Source organism: Pectinophora gossypiella, chromosome 22 (assembly GCF_024362695.1).
Source record: "Pectinophora gossypiella chromosome 22, ilPecGoss1.1, whole genome shotgun sequence".
NCBI classification, from domain to species: Eukaryota; Metazoa; Arthropoda; class Insecta; order Lepidoptera; family Gelechiidae; genus Pectinophora; species Pectinophora gossypiella.
The window spans coordinates 357,745-372,731 of NC_065425.1; the positions used below are offsets into that span (position 1 = coordinate 357,745).

The window sequence follows — 14,987 nt, forward strand, 5'->3', positions numbered from 1 at the left end:
CGCCCTGACGAGCAATCAGACTCACTGTGAGAGGGAGAGAGCTAATTACTTTCCAGGGTTCCGTACTCATATTTGTACCAGATTTATTGTACGAAATAATATTGATAATTTATTATTATGGAGGAGCTCGGTGGCGCAGCGGTACACGCGCTGGGTCTGCGATTGTTGAAGTTAAGCAACTTTCGCAAAGGCCGGTCATAGGATGGGTGACCACAAAAAAAAAGTTTTCATCTCGAGCTCCTCCGTGCTTCGGAAAGCACGTTAAGCCGTTGGTCCCGGCTGCATTAGCAGTCGTTATGGTTTAAGGCCCGATCTCCCTATCCATCCATAGGGAAGGCCCGTGCCCCAGCAGTGGGGACGTTAATGGGCTGATGATGATGATTTATAATACATTGTAGGCCGCCCTATTGTGCTTATGATTTTATTCGTATGTTTATGTCCTTTGTATATGTCGTGCAATAAAGTATTATTGATTGATTGAAATAATAACACAGAACACAAACAGAAGAGACGGAAGAGGCAAGATGATTGGACACCTAATAAGACACGACGAATTTATTAAATACATCATAGGAACTTTCCTCCCATGATGTTTTTAATAAATTCTTCACTATTTAATGGATGTTATTATACATATAAACCTTCCTCTTGAATCACTATTAAAAAGAACCGCATGAAAATCCGTTGCGTAGTTTTAAAGATTTAAGCGTACATAGGGATATAGGGACAGAAAAAGCGACTTTGTTTTATACTATGTAGTGATAGTTGCTCATGTACCTCTGACTACCCCAATTACGAAATTTACTGTTCGAAATAATAGCAAAGATGCAAAATGCCAAACATGTTGTACGCGTTTAAGCCCTTCTAATTAAACGTTCACTAATCACCTATACAGATTGTTAGTGACATCGTAACGAATACTGAGGGGGATGATTCAGTCCATGATTCTTTTTTAAATTTATTTTCCGTTCCATACTTTTGCGACGCAGTACTCTGTCTGACGCGAGTAGAATGACGCCCAGAGTAGTCTATTTTAAAGCCGTACTAGGACTCCTGTCCTCCGCTTCTGAATTGTACTGACAGTGACAGCTGCCGTCTGTCAGGTTCCAGGTTACAGTCCCTGTGACTCGCCTCTTCCGTCATGCATTGCCGTACCGATGGCTCCCATCTCCGCCTCAAGAGCAGGAGGGAAACCACTCCTCTATTTTTCTCTTAAAAAGTAGCATGAAGGATGCTACACCGACAAGAGCGTGGCTCTTAAATTAGTGATGACTTTTGCGACGGAAAATTCTACTTGATATCAACGCAGAATCATGGCCTGAATCATCCCTCAATGTTTTCGTTACGATGACATTAACTCTCTGTATGCATAGAATATTTTAAGATATTTCTACGGCTTCTTAAATAAGTTGTTCAAAACTATTGATTCGTCTACCGATACTCAAGTTTCAAGAGTAAATAACTGAATGCAACCTTATTTATGTACGTAAAATAAATATAAACAGCCTATATACGTCCTACTGCTGGGCACAGGCTTCCCCTCAACCAACCGGAGGGGGTATGGAGCATACTCCACATTACTACGTTCGTTTATAACATTTCAACGCGTTCGGTTCTTATCCTAAAATTGATGACAACGCTCCCGTGTATAAATTATATCTACATAATAAATATCTGCCTGATACGGTACACATAACTCAGAATTTATGATTACATTCTCTTATGCGATTACCTAACTAACCTAACTAACGATGTATAATGCTAGCCCCGCGGGTTTACTTGTGAGATATTGGAAGGACTCGCAGCTCAGTTGACAGACAGACAGATACAAATCACACCCATTATTCCTATCGAGATGTATACGGCACAGAACTCAAAATGAGAAAGTTACTACAACAGAAAATCCAAACTCAACTTACTATCAATCGATTTATCGACAAATTCGAATACCTTTAGGTAGTCTTTCAGCTCGGACACTCCGTACAAAAACCTCGTTTTTACCGTTCACATCGCACGGGCGAGCGAGACAGACAGTTTGCGCATGCGCACCTTTACTCCTTTACGGCTGAAATATACTAAAATGGCTGCTATTTTTAACTTTAAACTCGATTTTCTCAAAACATGAATTTTGCACTTGTATTACTTTTCACCGACTGTACAGATTTTTGAGGTAAAGTAACCGTAATAGTGCGGAGCGGAGAGTGTCCCTTCTTCACTCTATATTTATTCTATGATTGGAGTTGGTTTCCATGAAGGATAAATACTATGTAGAATATACTTCATTCGTTTCCGCCTTAAAATAAAGTAAATCCATATAAATGGTAACAGAGCCTGAACAAAATTAATGTATCCGAATATTCCAGTTTGCAAACACCTTTACAACAAGCGTAAAATTAGATGAAATTTCCGTCCCCAAATTGCGAATATGATGATGAATGAAATATGTAAACATACCTAATTTCTGTTTTACTATGACAGACGTACATTCTCATATTAGAAGGATGTAATCAGAGATGCCTAGGGCGTACCGTGTAATGCCCAAGTATAATGATTACCTACCTACCTTCATGTACACGTTTTGATATTAAAACCTGTGGTAAAGTACAAATATAAAATAGTACAGCAGGTTGGTTCTTAAAAGCGGATTATATCGAATACTGAGAGGGATGATTCAGTTCATGAATTTTCCTTCGCAAAATTCATGTTTTTTGTTGTGTTAATATAAATTATTTATTAATATTATTCAAAAATACAATGTAATAGCAAAAGTATCTATAAAAATATTTGTTGCTTGATCACATTATGTATAGAATTATGTTGCTACCTACCTACATATCCATCCAAGATGAACTAAGTACCCGCACCTCATCAAGCTTTCTGTTACACCAACGTGATAATTGGTGAGCAGTATGGTCGCGTCTATAATGGTCGAGCTACTTAACAAGAGAAAGTCATAAAAGGATAAAAAAATGAGCTAAGAGCGCTTCCTATTCCTTTGGAAATATTGTGAATATTATCAGAGGCAAATCTATAAATAAATCAACCGAAAAAAACGTCGAAAAAACACTTCAAGCTTCTAGGGAGTTAAGACTGTTCTCTCTGTGTTATCATCTAGTTTCTAGTATGTAGAGTCCATGTCTATGCGCATGTTTTGATAGGAAACCTTTGGCCTTTGATGCACGTCGGCGAAACTTTCCTAACTTTAGTTAGTGCTTTAGAGACCGTGTCTTACAGTCTTCTTATATCTAGAAACTTCTCCCCTGAGAGTAAGGAACATACGTGGCATGTTCAGTAGCAGCGGCCATTTTGTAAAACAAGTAATCTCCCCAGCATTAAACAGAACGTCTGGATCACTATAATTAGTGATTATATTTCTGTATAGATTAACATTTTACACATCCGTCAAAGTATGGAAGCCAGTGTTATGAAGTTCATTTTTTTTTTGACGTGACTGATAGTAGATTTGCCGCAGATGGCATTAACTACTTGGCCGGACAAATGGGGAGCGCTGAAGGCTCTCAGCCGGTACAACGTTTAAGACAACAGGGCTGAGGGTGGCCAGTTGGGCGCGAACCTCGGTTCAGGGCGTCGTCTGAGAGGAAAAATATTTGAAAGAATTAATCGACCCTAGTGGGTCGATAGCTGACGTTCATTAGCACAGTGAAGCATCCACGGAATAGAAGAAAGAGGCTGGAAGGGTCAAGTGAGCGCGAAACGCGCGCCATACAAGTATGAGCAAATAGATCATACTTGAACTTTGCACTCCACTCGTCCGCCAACTTTATGCCACATGGAACTCCACGATAGTACATTAGAAGGTCGTCTTGTGCAATAATCTATGGACTGTTATACTTATTTGTGTTGGTCTGAAATAAACGTTATATTATTATTATTTATATTTTATTTTCTATTCTCCCTTTTTAAGGGGTAGTTTATACCCACTACACGGACCTTAACCAAGTGTATTAATATAATCGGCAGGGAAAATAATCAATCACCGACTATCATTTAAGGAACGCTAAAAGCCTTTGTTTTCGGCTATAAATTAAAAAAAAAATACTTTTGCATGCAGTATCTTACGAAAAATAAAATTGCAGCCTATCACATAAAATACATATAGCCAGTAAAGTGGCCACGGATTTGACAAGCAGTAGAGCTAACGTAGTTATCTGTTTGTAGAAGTAGAAGTAAAAAAGAATGGGGTTGAACCGGCGACAGCGGTTCTCTTACAAAATGAGCGTTAGCGCCTTTCCAAACTCTTTCTTTTATCCCGTGGACGTATCAAGTCGAGATTAGATAGATCGATTCTGTTTCATTTCTAACACAACATTTATACCGATTTCACCGATATCCGCTTAACTAACTTGAACCTTAGAATAAAGAATACTACTACATTTAGAACGTATTTTTGTATGGAGTGTCTGAATTTACGATATTATAGAATAAAAAGAATTCGTCGACTAATGTCAGATTCTCCTAGATGGACGTAATGAACCTTATGCTAACAAGAGATCAGCCTATAGCCCATAAAAATTGTCTATCATACTAGAAAGGACACAATCCATGCCCGGGAAGACAAGCAGTGATCTAGTCTTCGGAAAAAATATTCTTCCTTCGAGAAAATCAAGTCGCGTTTAAAATTATACGGAACAGTTCTCCGTATGGAACTATTCCTTCTTGGCACATCGCGTGACTCGATGCTGATTGAAAGGGATATTAATATTACACTATGAACATTCGCCATACCAATATACGTACATGTCGTGGCGAGATCTTAGAATTGATCATTTCATGATGTGCTTGAAATGGTCATATTTCATTATATAAATGACCAATGATGAATTGAAAGCCCGCCCGCCTACGGCGATCAATTATACATATTTAAATGGTGTACTCACATGCCCGCTATGTGCGAGGATCTTTTCCAATAAGATTGGCTATACATATAAGCCACATGCGAGCACATGAACGTCGGAGTTGAAGCAGTCGCCGTAGCCGAAATCGGCTGGATCACATCATCATTTCATTAAATAGAATATCACTGGTTGGCATGTGATGTAGTTTGGCCAGATGAACAATGAATACAAAACTTTTAACGATATAAGTAACTAAATGCATGATCACTTCATGATATGGCCAAACGTTGGCAATTATAATATATCGTAAAATTAGTAACATTATCCACCGGTAGTGGCGCTGATGATCTGGCCACGACATACATACATAAACTCACGCCTATTTCCCACTGGGGTAAGCAGGGACTATGGAATTCTATTTATACGACCCTAATACACTCTTGCTTCTTCCACGTTCATCAATCGTCTCATACACGCACGCCGGTTCAGAGTAGATCGTACTGAACCTTTTCTGGACTTCTCCAATTTGGTCAATGTACGTTCTTCTAGGTCTTCTTTAACCCTACCAACAACCTTCATTATTATCTCCTCATCTAATCATGCCTTCCACTACGTTATTGATATAATGGCTTCATATTGTTAAAAGATGATATATTGATACCAATATTCAAGTAATTTCACATAAAGTACAAGTCTCCATAAAAGCTAATACTGTTATCCATAATCCCTAATCTATGCAGTGTACGGTTTTTGTCTAGGGTTCAATGGCCTCTGTGGTTCACTGGTTGAGCGTAAAGCAAATCCGGAAGTCCCGGGTTCAAAATTTACAGCTATCTCCTAAACATCACTACTTGGAAGAATGTTAGAGAATTTTTTTCTTGTTTCATACTTTCAAAAGCGCGATTTTTCGTAGTCGGGTTTTATTTTTTTAACTTTTATTTTTTCTTTGTATAGGTATACCGATGGTGTACAATCATAAGCAATACTATGAATCCACTTTAGATCCCTGTCGCACTATCATATTTGACATTTAATGAGACTTACGGTTTAATTTATCATTTTAGGCTATAGCCTTTATTAGGGAACTGGGGCGTAGGTTAAGAGAGAGGGGGTCCGATATGCGTGCGGGCTCTTTCTTGGTGCTAAGGTTGTCCATCGCCATACAACGTGGTAACGCGGCGAGTGTAATGGGGACCTTTGCGCCTGGAATAACTCGGGGGGGATTATTTGACGATTAGACACGTAAGGTCTTGATTTATTAAGTAATTCATAAATAAGTTAAAAATTAAAATGTTTTTGTCACATTTATCAAAAAAGTTAATGTGACATGGTTTCAAAGTGTATACCATACCATAGTGTACCGTAGTGTGTGTGTAGTACTCGTGACCGTACCAGCATTGTTCTTATGTATAAATAAGAACATCGTTCTCATCGGTGACTAACGGGAATAGGCTACTTCACTACTTAGTCAGTCAAATAAGATACTTTTTACGAAACGTCAAAACGAAAGTTTTCTGTGGAGTTTGTATGGAAATACTGTCCTGTGACGTCATCAATTCAAGCGGTTGCACGTCCGACTTATTGTTACTTAATTCATAAATAAAATTTGAAAATAAGTCGAACAGTATAATGAGATCGATTTTTGAATAGAATAGAATAAATAATTAATTACGTAGGTAAGTTAAGAAAGTTATAACACTTACATAAAAACAATCAAAAGTGCTGAATTCTGATAGGTACTTACCTGTAACAAAATAAAAATTATAATTAAAAAACTTTTATGACACTTGCAGTAGGACGTATCGTATAACATAACATCACGTCTGTACCCCTGAAAGGGTAGGCAGAGGTGTACCTATAGTTAATAGTACATACATAAACAGCCTATATATACGTCCCACTGCTGGGCACCGGCCTCCCCTCAATCCACCGGAGGGGGTATGGAGCATACTCCACCACGCTGCTCCAATGCGAGTTGGTAGAGGTGTTTTTACGGCTAATAGCCGGGACCAACGGCTTAACGTGCCCTCCGAAGCACGGAATCATCAGTTAATAGTAATTCAAGTTTAAATTTAAAGTTATATACCTAAATATATTTTTTTGCACACAACATACAAAACAAGTTTTACATACAGTTATAAGTAATTCTAAGGGGATTCATCATCAATTTAAGAGCCACGCTCTTGTCGGTGTAGCATTTTCCATTCCAGTCTATCAAAGGCCAATTCCTTGACTTCCCTATAAGACACGACGTTAACCTTTTCTTTAATCTGTTCCATGTAAGCTCTTCTTGGTCTTCCCCTTCCTCTCTTTCCTTCTAGCTTTCCTTCTATGATGTTTTTAATGAATTCGTCGTGTCTAAGGGGATTATAGCGCGATAAACCCGAGTGGGGTTTAGCGGTGTTAGTTTAATTGTATTGACTTATGTATACTTTAAGTCTAAAGTAGATGTTCAGTCTTATATCGCATAGTTTTATTTAAATTTATTTATTTCAGACTATTATGGCCCCGATTCCTACAGACACCTCTTAATTTTATTTTAAGTTATACCCGTCATTTTCTTATCTGCCGAAAAGGAAAGGGACAGATCATTATCAACAAGTTAATTTTAAAACAAATGAATAATCCGGGCGAATAAAATAGGCTTCTCGCTGGTATGCAATCCGTTTGACATGCTGTCTACTTAACCCTGTCGGGTTATTGGATGATGTACAATTTTTAGACGGTTGTTTTAGATTATTGCTTAAAATTGACGTGTGTTGCATAAATTTTATGCCCGTCGATTACCTGTCCCTTACTTTTTCAGCAAATAAGAAAATGACAGGTATAACTTAAAATAAAATTAGATGGCGTCTGCAGGAATTAACACCATTGTCTTGTTAGGAAAAATCTTAAATAATTAACAACGTCTGGCAGGCTAATAACACCTATTAAAACTTATACGACGAATGTTATCAATACATTTACGAAGTTTAAGGAAGACAAAGTAAGGGATTTGCCAACATAAACATTTCAGAAAATAACTTAGGTACTTAATAATTGTGTAAGTAATAAATAATACTCACAGTGAGGCTGCGCGTTAGGAGGTATATTGGGAGAAGTGCTGCGAACGCCGATGGTAGGTAGATGACCTGTAACAAAAAAAAAAACATGAAACTTGCTGTGGGATCAATTCTAAAATTAAAATACGAGAGCAACTGTTTATCTGTTTTTACGTCTAAAGAGCTGTACCGATTTAGGTAAAATTTGGCATAGAGTTAGTTTGAGACCCAGGGTAAAACATAACATATATATTCGTCCCAAAATCTGTCCCTTAAGGGGATAAGGGTAAATGATGTAATAATACTCACAGGAGTGCCAGTTGCATTGCAAAGCTGTTCCTTTGTGAATGTCAACTGAAATTGGATGTTGAACTTACCTGAAACAATAAAAAAAAAAACTTAAAGATACCTTAAAACCTGTAGTGGGTCATAATCATATGCATAGGTATAAATAACATAACATAAATGGCCGACATACTTCCCACTGCTGGGACAGGCGTCCCCTGGGATTGCAGGGGGTTTGGAGCATACTCCAATAGGCTGCTCCACTGTGATTTGGCTAATATCCCGGGACCAACGGCTTAACAATCAGGATGACTCAGCCTACAATGTCCTTGCCAAACGAAGGACAGTCTCACAAAGTGATTTCGACCATGCTCCGATCGGGAATCGAACCCGGTCCTCCAGATCGTGATCCCAACGCTTTAATAACTAGACCATGGAAGCCGTTAGGTTGCATAGGCGGTTAATCTTATTTTCTTTATTTGTTCCAGCCAAACCACGCATACACGCTGACAGTATCGTGCGCAAACGCAGTGCATAACGTGGGCGTGCGCCGGCGGCCGGACGGTCGGCTCGCGCTTGGCTTCGCACGGAAGGGGGAGCGGAGCTTCACGAGTGTGACGTCACTGCTACGTCATCACCGCAAGAGAAGACTATTGCTGGTAGCGGGGGGGGATGTTTGTGGGGCGACGACCCTGAACGAGACGCCACAGTATTATCAGACACCTAGTAATTTGCCTCTCCCCCTATCTCGAAAACAGTAAGAAAGGATTCCATTACCGACGAAAAGATACACGGAATTTAGTCTGGTATAAGATCGTGGTGTGGTAGTGCTGGAAAGAGTTGGAGAAAAGAGAACCATATTGAAGACTATAGAGAACCGGAGAGGAAATATGACTGGCCACCTGATACGACACGATTCATTTATAACAAACATGGGTAGAGATGGGTATAGAGGGAAAAATTGAAGGGAAGAGAGGAAGGGGTAGACCTAGGAGAACATTTATGAAACAAATAAAAGAGAATGTGCAGGTCGTGTCGTATCGGGAGGTGAAGGTTTTGGCGGGAGGAAGAGAGGAATGGCGATTACTCCACCGACAAGAGCGCAGCTCTTTAATAGAGAGAGAGAGAAGATCGTGGAATGCGTGAAGAACTTAACATAACAAAACACCCAATCCCAATGGTGTCAGAGAGACATCCATCAGAAGATGAACTAAGTACCCGCAGCTCACCGAGCTTTTAATTAAACCAAGGTGATAAGTTGTGAGGTGATCCGTACTGCCGCCGTCTATAATGGTCGAGCCAACTACTTGGTGCAAGTCCGGTACCAGGTTTGGAACTGGTGCTTCCATTTCACAGGATCACAGTGACTGAGACACGTGAAGCAGGAGTTCATATCGGTATCAATTACAGACCAAAACGGGCTGCAAGAAGCCAGCAGGGACAAATGGAATTTCTACAGAATTGTTTAATATCAATGAAGAATAAATAAAGAGTAGAAGGAAGCCATTTGAGAGGATGATTTTTACTTACGTGACTTACTGTGCCTGCATTTGCCGCAAATGGCATTAAACACTTGGCCGGACAAATGGGGAGCTTTGAGGGCTCTGAGAATCCGGTATTCGAGATGATGCATTGGTATAAATTGTACTGAAAAATCGTGTCTACGGTTCGTGGCGTATTGTGGGAACTCTACGCATATATCGCACGCAGATTGTCAATTAATCCTTTCCTACAAGTTAAGTATTTTCTATAACTACAACTACGCGAGCTGAAAAACAAGCGAAGTTTCCGCAGTGCTATGACGTCATAGCTAAGTAACGACGCGTAAATGACAGAGACAAAGTGATGTGACCTTTCACCTTTGAAGTCGGAATATAATATTCTACGGGAAATGAACCACACGCCCTAGTGAGTCAAATTCATTTGTACCCAAAGCTATTGTAGTGTTTCTCGTTTGAAAATAATCCCCAAAGTGCAAGGGTTATACTGTGTGTGTGAAATCAGTGTTTAATATACAAACAAAACGTGTTACCATGCCAAAAGTTGGTAAAAATGTACAAAATCAAGCTTAAACTAAGTGTTACCGCTATAAAGATTAGGCGACGCCTACGGAATTTATACGAGCAATAAAATAGTAACTCGATGTAGCGATTGCTCGTAACATTTGTACAGGCGCTTTTTTATAAGTCTTAGTAATAAAATCCTTTGAAGTAATAAAGTTGAAGAAATAGCTAATCTGCATTTTATTGGGGCTTCTGGTATTGGCTTCCCTGGCCCTGCCTGCGTCTAATTACTAATTTAAGGCAGAGATTCTCCGTTCAATTCTGACGATCGCTTTAATGTCTCTTAATGATACCATTTCTTTAGACTACAGACACGGAGTTAGGTCGAGAAGGGACTGCATTTTATGACTGCTCTCAGCCAGTTGGTAGAGCATGTGATAATGAGTGTGTAACTTTCTTTAAGTAGGTATATTTTTGCTGGAGGGTTACAGAGCCACATTGAAGCAAAAACAGCAGTATATTGTTTCCATCTAACTGAAATATATTTTACTCATCGCGTTGAAGAGAATACACAACGATTTTGAACGACACGACGACATTCGTTAGCCTTCCAAAGACTTGCTGCTTATCACCCCGAGCATATCGTTCTAAATCGTATGCACATAATTTTAATTTACTACTACCTACATATAAATTAAAATTTACCGTAATCAATAACGTAGACGGTAGTTGGCCACATTTTACCGTATAAAAATGTATTTGAAATATACCCACAGCTAATATCCCGTTTCGGACTTGAAACAATTGAATTTGTCTTAATGATTTTGAATTTATCTTGGATCATTGAAAATCGATATCACGTGGTTTACAGGATTTGTGCCCGGTGGAAAGCTCGTTCCCTATTACATGGACCTTAAACATAGCCATAGGTAACCCTGACACAAGGGTTGATGTGGCCGATTATTGGCCTAACAACCCACATAAAAGAAAAACATAACTGGCGAGTGGGTGTAGGTATAGATACTGCTCACCTCTGCATATACAGGCGTGATGCTTTGTTATGTGTTACAATTAACAAACTGAATATTACAATTAAAACTGAATATATTACATAAATATATACCTGACAACGGGAGCAATGCGATATAATTGTCACCAGAGGCGTTTGATGGCCAACAGTCCTGGATATCCATTTGCACTGAACAATTCCATATAATATCACGTCCGTAGAAATTATAGCAGTATTTCTACCTGCACAGTTTATAACGCACAACTTCACACGCGTATGAAGTGAACAGTTTCGCCACGCGCGCGCTAGGCCGATGCGTTCACTACGAAGGTTCGCGATAGACTGACTTGACTTGAAACTGTCGTGTGCGCTCGGTTCAAGACTCCTCACACGATGGCGCCACCTGCACGCAACTTCACGTCGCTCGCCACCACCGGTACAATGTTGCGCAAAAAGGCAAATGGATAGATGATTATAAAAACTGAATTAAATAATTGTAGAAATTCTGAGACGATCAATAAACATTTTTTTATTTTTGATTTGTTTACAGATCTAGAATAGGGTAGTTTCGAACTAGTCAAATCAGTTACTTTTTACCAAACGTCAAAACACGAAATTACTATGCAATTTGTATGAAAAAACAACCTGTGACGTCCTAGAAAAACGTGACAAAATATCGCACTTACGCCTATTTCCCATCGGGGTAAGCAGAGACTACATAATTCCATTTGCTTCGATCCTGACGCACTTCTCTTGCTTCCTCCACAAATCGCTTCATACACGCACGCCGGTTCAGAGTAGATCGTATTAAACCTTATCTAAGGACATCTCCAATTTGGTCAATGTAAGTTCTTCTAGGTCTTTCGCTGCCAGCCCTACCATCAACTTTGGCTTTATATACGTTAAATAGAAAAATGAAAAGGTTTTTTGTCACAAAAAGGTGTTTTTGTCGAATTTCATAATTTATTTTTGATCTAGCAAACAACCCAATTATGAAACAATGAGTACGTCTATTTGACCACGTTTGTTGATGGCATTAAAACTACGTTTACAAATGATACATACAAATGATTACAAATTGCATAGAAAATAAACGTTTCGACGTTTCATAAAAAAATTTCTTATTAACAATGACGTTAATAGTATCGATACTGCATCTTTAAATATTATACATACATTTTGTGTAACATAAAACATAAATAGCCTATATACGTCCCACTGCTGGGCACAGGTCTCCCATCAATCAACCGGAGGGGGTATGGAACATACTCCATCACGCTGCTTCACTGCGAGGTATTTTTACGGCCAATAGCCGGGACCAACGGCTTAGCGTGCGCTCCGAAGCACAGAATCAATTTATTTTTCAGACAATCAGGTGATTCAAGCCTGTAAAGTCCTTACCAAACAAAGGACAATCTCACAAAGTGATTTCGACAATGTGCCCATCGGGAATCAAACCAGAACCTCCAGATCGTGAGTCCGCTCTAACCACTAGGCCACGGAGGCTGTTCCTGCTGTAGTTTTTTACGTTTTGTGTATAAGTAGTCACAAAAATCATATCGCATGTATTTTTTTTTGTTATTTATTTAGGTAAAAACCCATCAGTCACATTACAAAGAAATAAAATAAACTGAAATAAAATACAATCAAAAACATACAGTGAAAATAATAAAAATCGTAGAGAATAATCTTAAATGTTATATTTAATTTCATTTGTATAAGTTAGTATACATATTTGTGAGCACCTATGAGTGTGACAAAAGAAAGATAAAAAAATAAAATAAAACGCTAAAAGCTATAATAGATGCCCCCAAACGGCTCCTGAATCCGACCCCTGCTGCCCCAAATGCTAATAATGCCCAATTTGGTATCTTTTGTCTTTACATAATAATTTCTTTAGAGCATCGTTTGACTTATCGATGCCGATTTTAGTCATAGTCTTAGAAACAATACTGTGATACATTAATTCAACGAAAATAATCAAGATCCCCGTAGCTGAGCGTTCGGCTCGTGAACCGGAGGTGCTGAGTTCGAATCCCGATGGGTACAGTCATGAGCAATATCATATTACCCACTTTAGAACCCTGTCGCACTATCATATTTGACGTTTAATGAGACTTGCGGTTTAATTTGTCAAAAAAGTTAATGTGACATGGTTTCAAAGTGTATACATATTAGTGCTCGTGACCGTACACACCATAAAATCACTTTGAGATTATGGTTAGGATATTAGAGGTTGTGAAAGTAAGGTAATCCGTGCTTCGAAGTGCAAGTTGAGCTGTAGGTCCAGGTTACTTCATCCTGATACAAGTAATGTCATGATCACGCGTATATTAAAAGAAGTTTAATTATCTGCAAGTAGATATCTCAATATTATCATCTAACATGAATATTAACTAGATTAAATTTAAAAGTTGCGAAACGATGGAATTTATATTATTTCTTTGTAATAGAGAGAGAGAGAGAGAGAGAGAGAGAGAAATGTTTATTTTGTATTTTTTGGTAGCCCCCGACGGATATTCCTCGGTTATGTATTATGGTAAAATTATTATCGCTAAATTTAAGTATATCTTCGAGAAACAGACACGTTAGGAAAAAACTGTAAACATCCATATTCATTGTTTAGGTACTTAAGTATATCTATTACCGATGTCTCGAGATACCAACTCTTTTTTAGAAAGTATTTTTAAGTGTAATATACGTAATATTTCGTTACATAATAATTGGGTTAAGTCGGGGGTTTTGAGTTATTTTATTCTTTTTCGATGAGATTTTTACCGTCGTGGGTTTTTTCAAAATTTTTAATTTTGCTTATGTCTCAGGACGTCCACCACCACCTTATGATCATTTCGATTAACATCCGTCCTGCTTTTTTGTAATTGTTTGAGTGGAAATTTGATATGATGTTGTTGTCTGTTTTTTTGTGGGTGGCGTCCTTTCCAATAAACTATTTCTATTATATTTATTCTTTTCAATTTTGCAGTTAAAATGCAGTCAGTCTGTCATATCTTTAATATCGTCTTCTGTAGATGTTACTACATTCATTGAACGGCCATGTTTGTTTTCCATTAGCTGTCGTGTGTCACTCGCGCTTTTTATTAAAAATTCACCAAAGTTTATTCTGTAAGCTAAACTACTTCAAATCTAGGCCTTCTCACTGAGGCATAAGGTTGTAAATGTTGAAATTAAGTGTATGTAGCCTTTGAGTAAAACTTGAGAAGGTTTTACTTCGTAATATACAGGGTATTAGATATCGTAACGAAAACTTTGAGAGTGGCTTCAGACTATGATTCTCTGTTAATATCGAGTGGAATTTTCCAACGCAAACCTATAGAATTAAAAATATAAAAACTTGAATTTGCGACGGAAAATTCCACTTGATTATCAACTCAGAATCATGGTCTGAATAATCCCCCTTAGTATTCGTTACAATGTCACTAACACCCTGTATACCGCTATTGACTTAAAAGATGTGTTGCTGTTACCATAACATCCTGCGAAATAACGTAGATTCAAAATGTTAAAATCTTCAACAAGTTTATCCATGATAATTACGTTGAATAAATGATTTCTTATTCTGAATGCTTGTGATATTTAATCAAGTAGGTATCTATGTGTGCTTCAAAGCATAATAAGACGTGTTTCGAAGAAAACTTGTTGAAGAAGCTCTGTGAACTATACTCAAGTTGTAAGGATCTCATGTTCGTTTGTGAAGTTTGCTTCTAAAAGCTAGCTAAGGAGTAGTGTGGCGTCATAAGTACAGCGAACGTAACACAAATGGTAAATGTATTTA

At 38.2% G+C, this 14,987-nt stretch overlaps 2 protein-coding genes across 4 annotated transcripts in view; both read left to right on the top strand.

Annotated features, from left to right (window-relative positions):
* Window positions 1–9,693, top strand: part of LOC126377066 (uncharacterized) — a 33,680-nt gene extending 23,987 nt beyond the window's left edge. For both annotated transcript variants that reach the window (XM_050024703.1, XM_050024702.1), the window contains exon 6: window positions 8,671–9,693. In XM_050024703.1, coding sequence (XP_049880660.1) covers window positions 8,671–8,943 — 273 coding nt within the window. In that variant the 3' untranslated portion in view covers window positions 8,944–9,693. The remainder of the gene's footprint in view (window positions 1–8,670) is intronic.
* Window positions 1–14,987, top strand: part of LOC126377068 (uncharacterized) — a 450,327-nt gene that overhangs the window by 89,185 nt on the left and 346,155 nt on the right. The gene's annotated exons all lie outside the window — the stretch shown is intronic.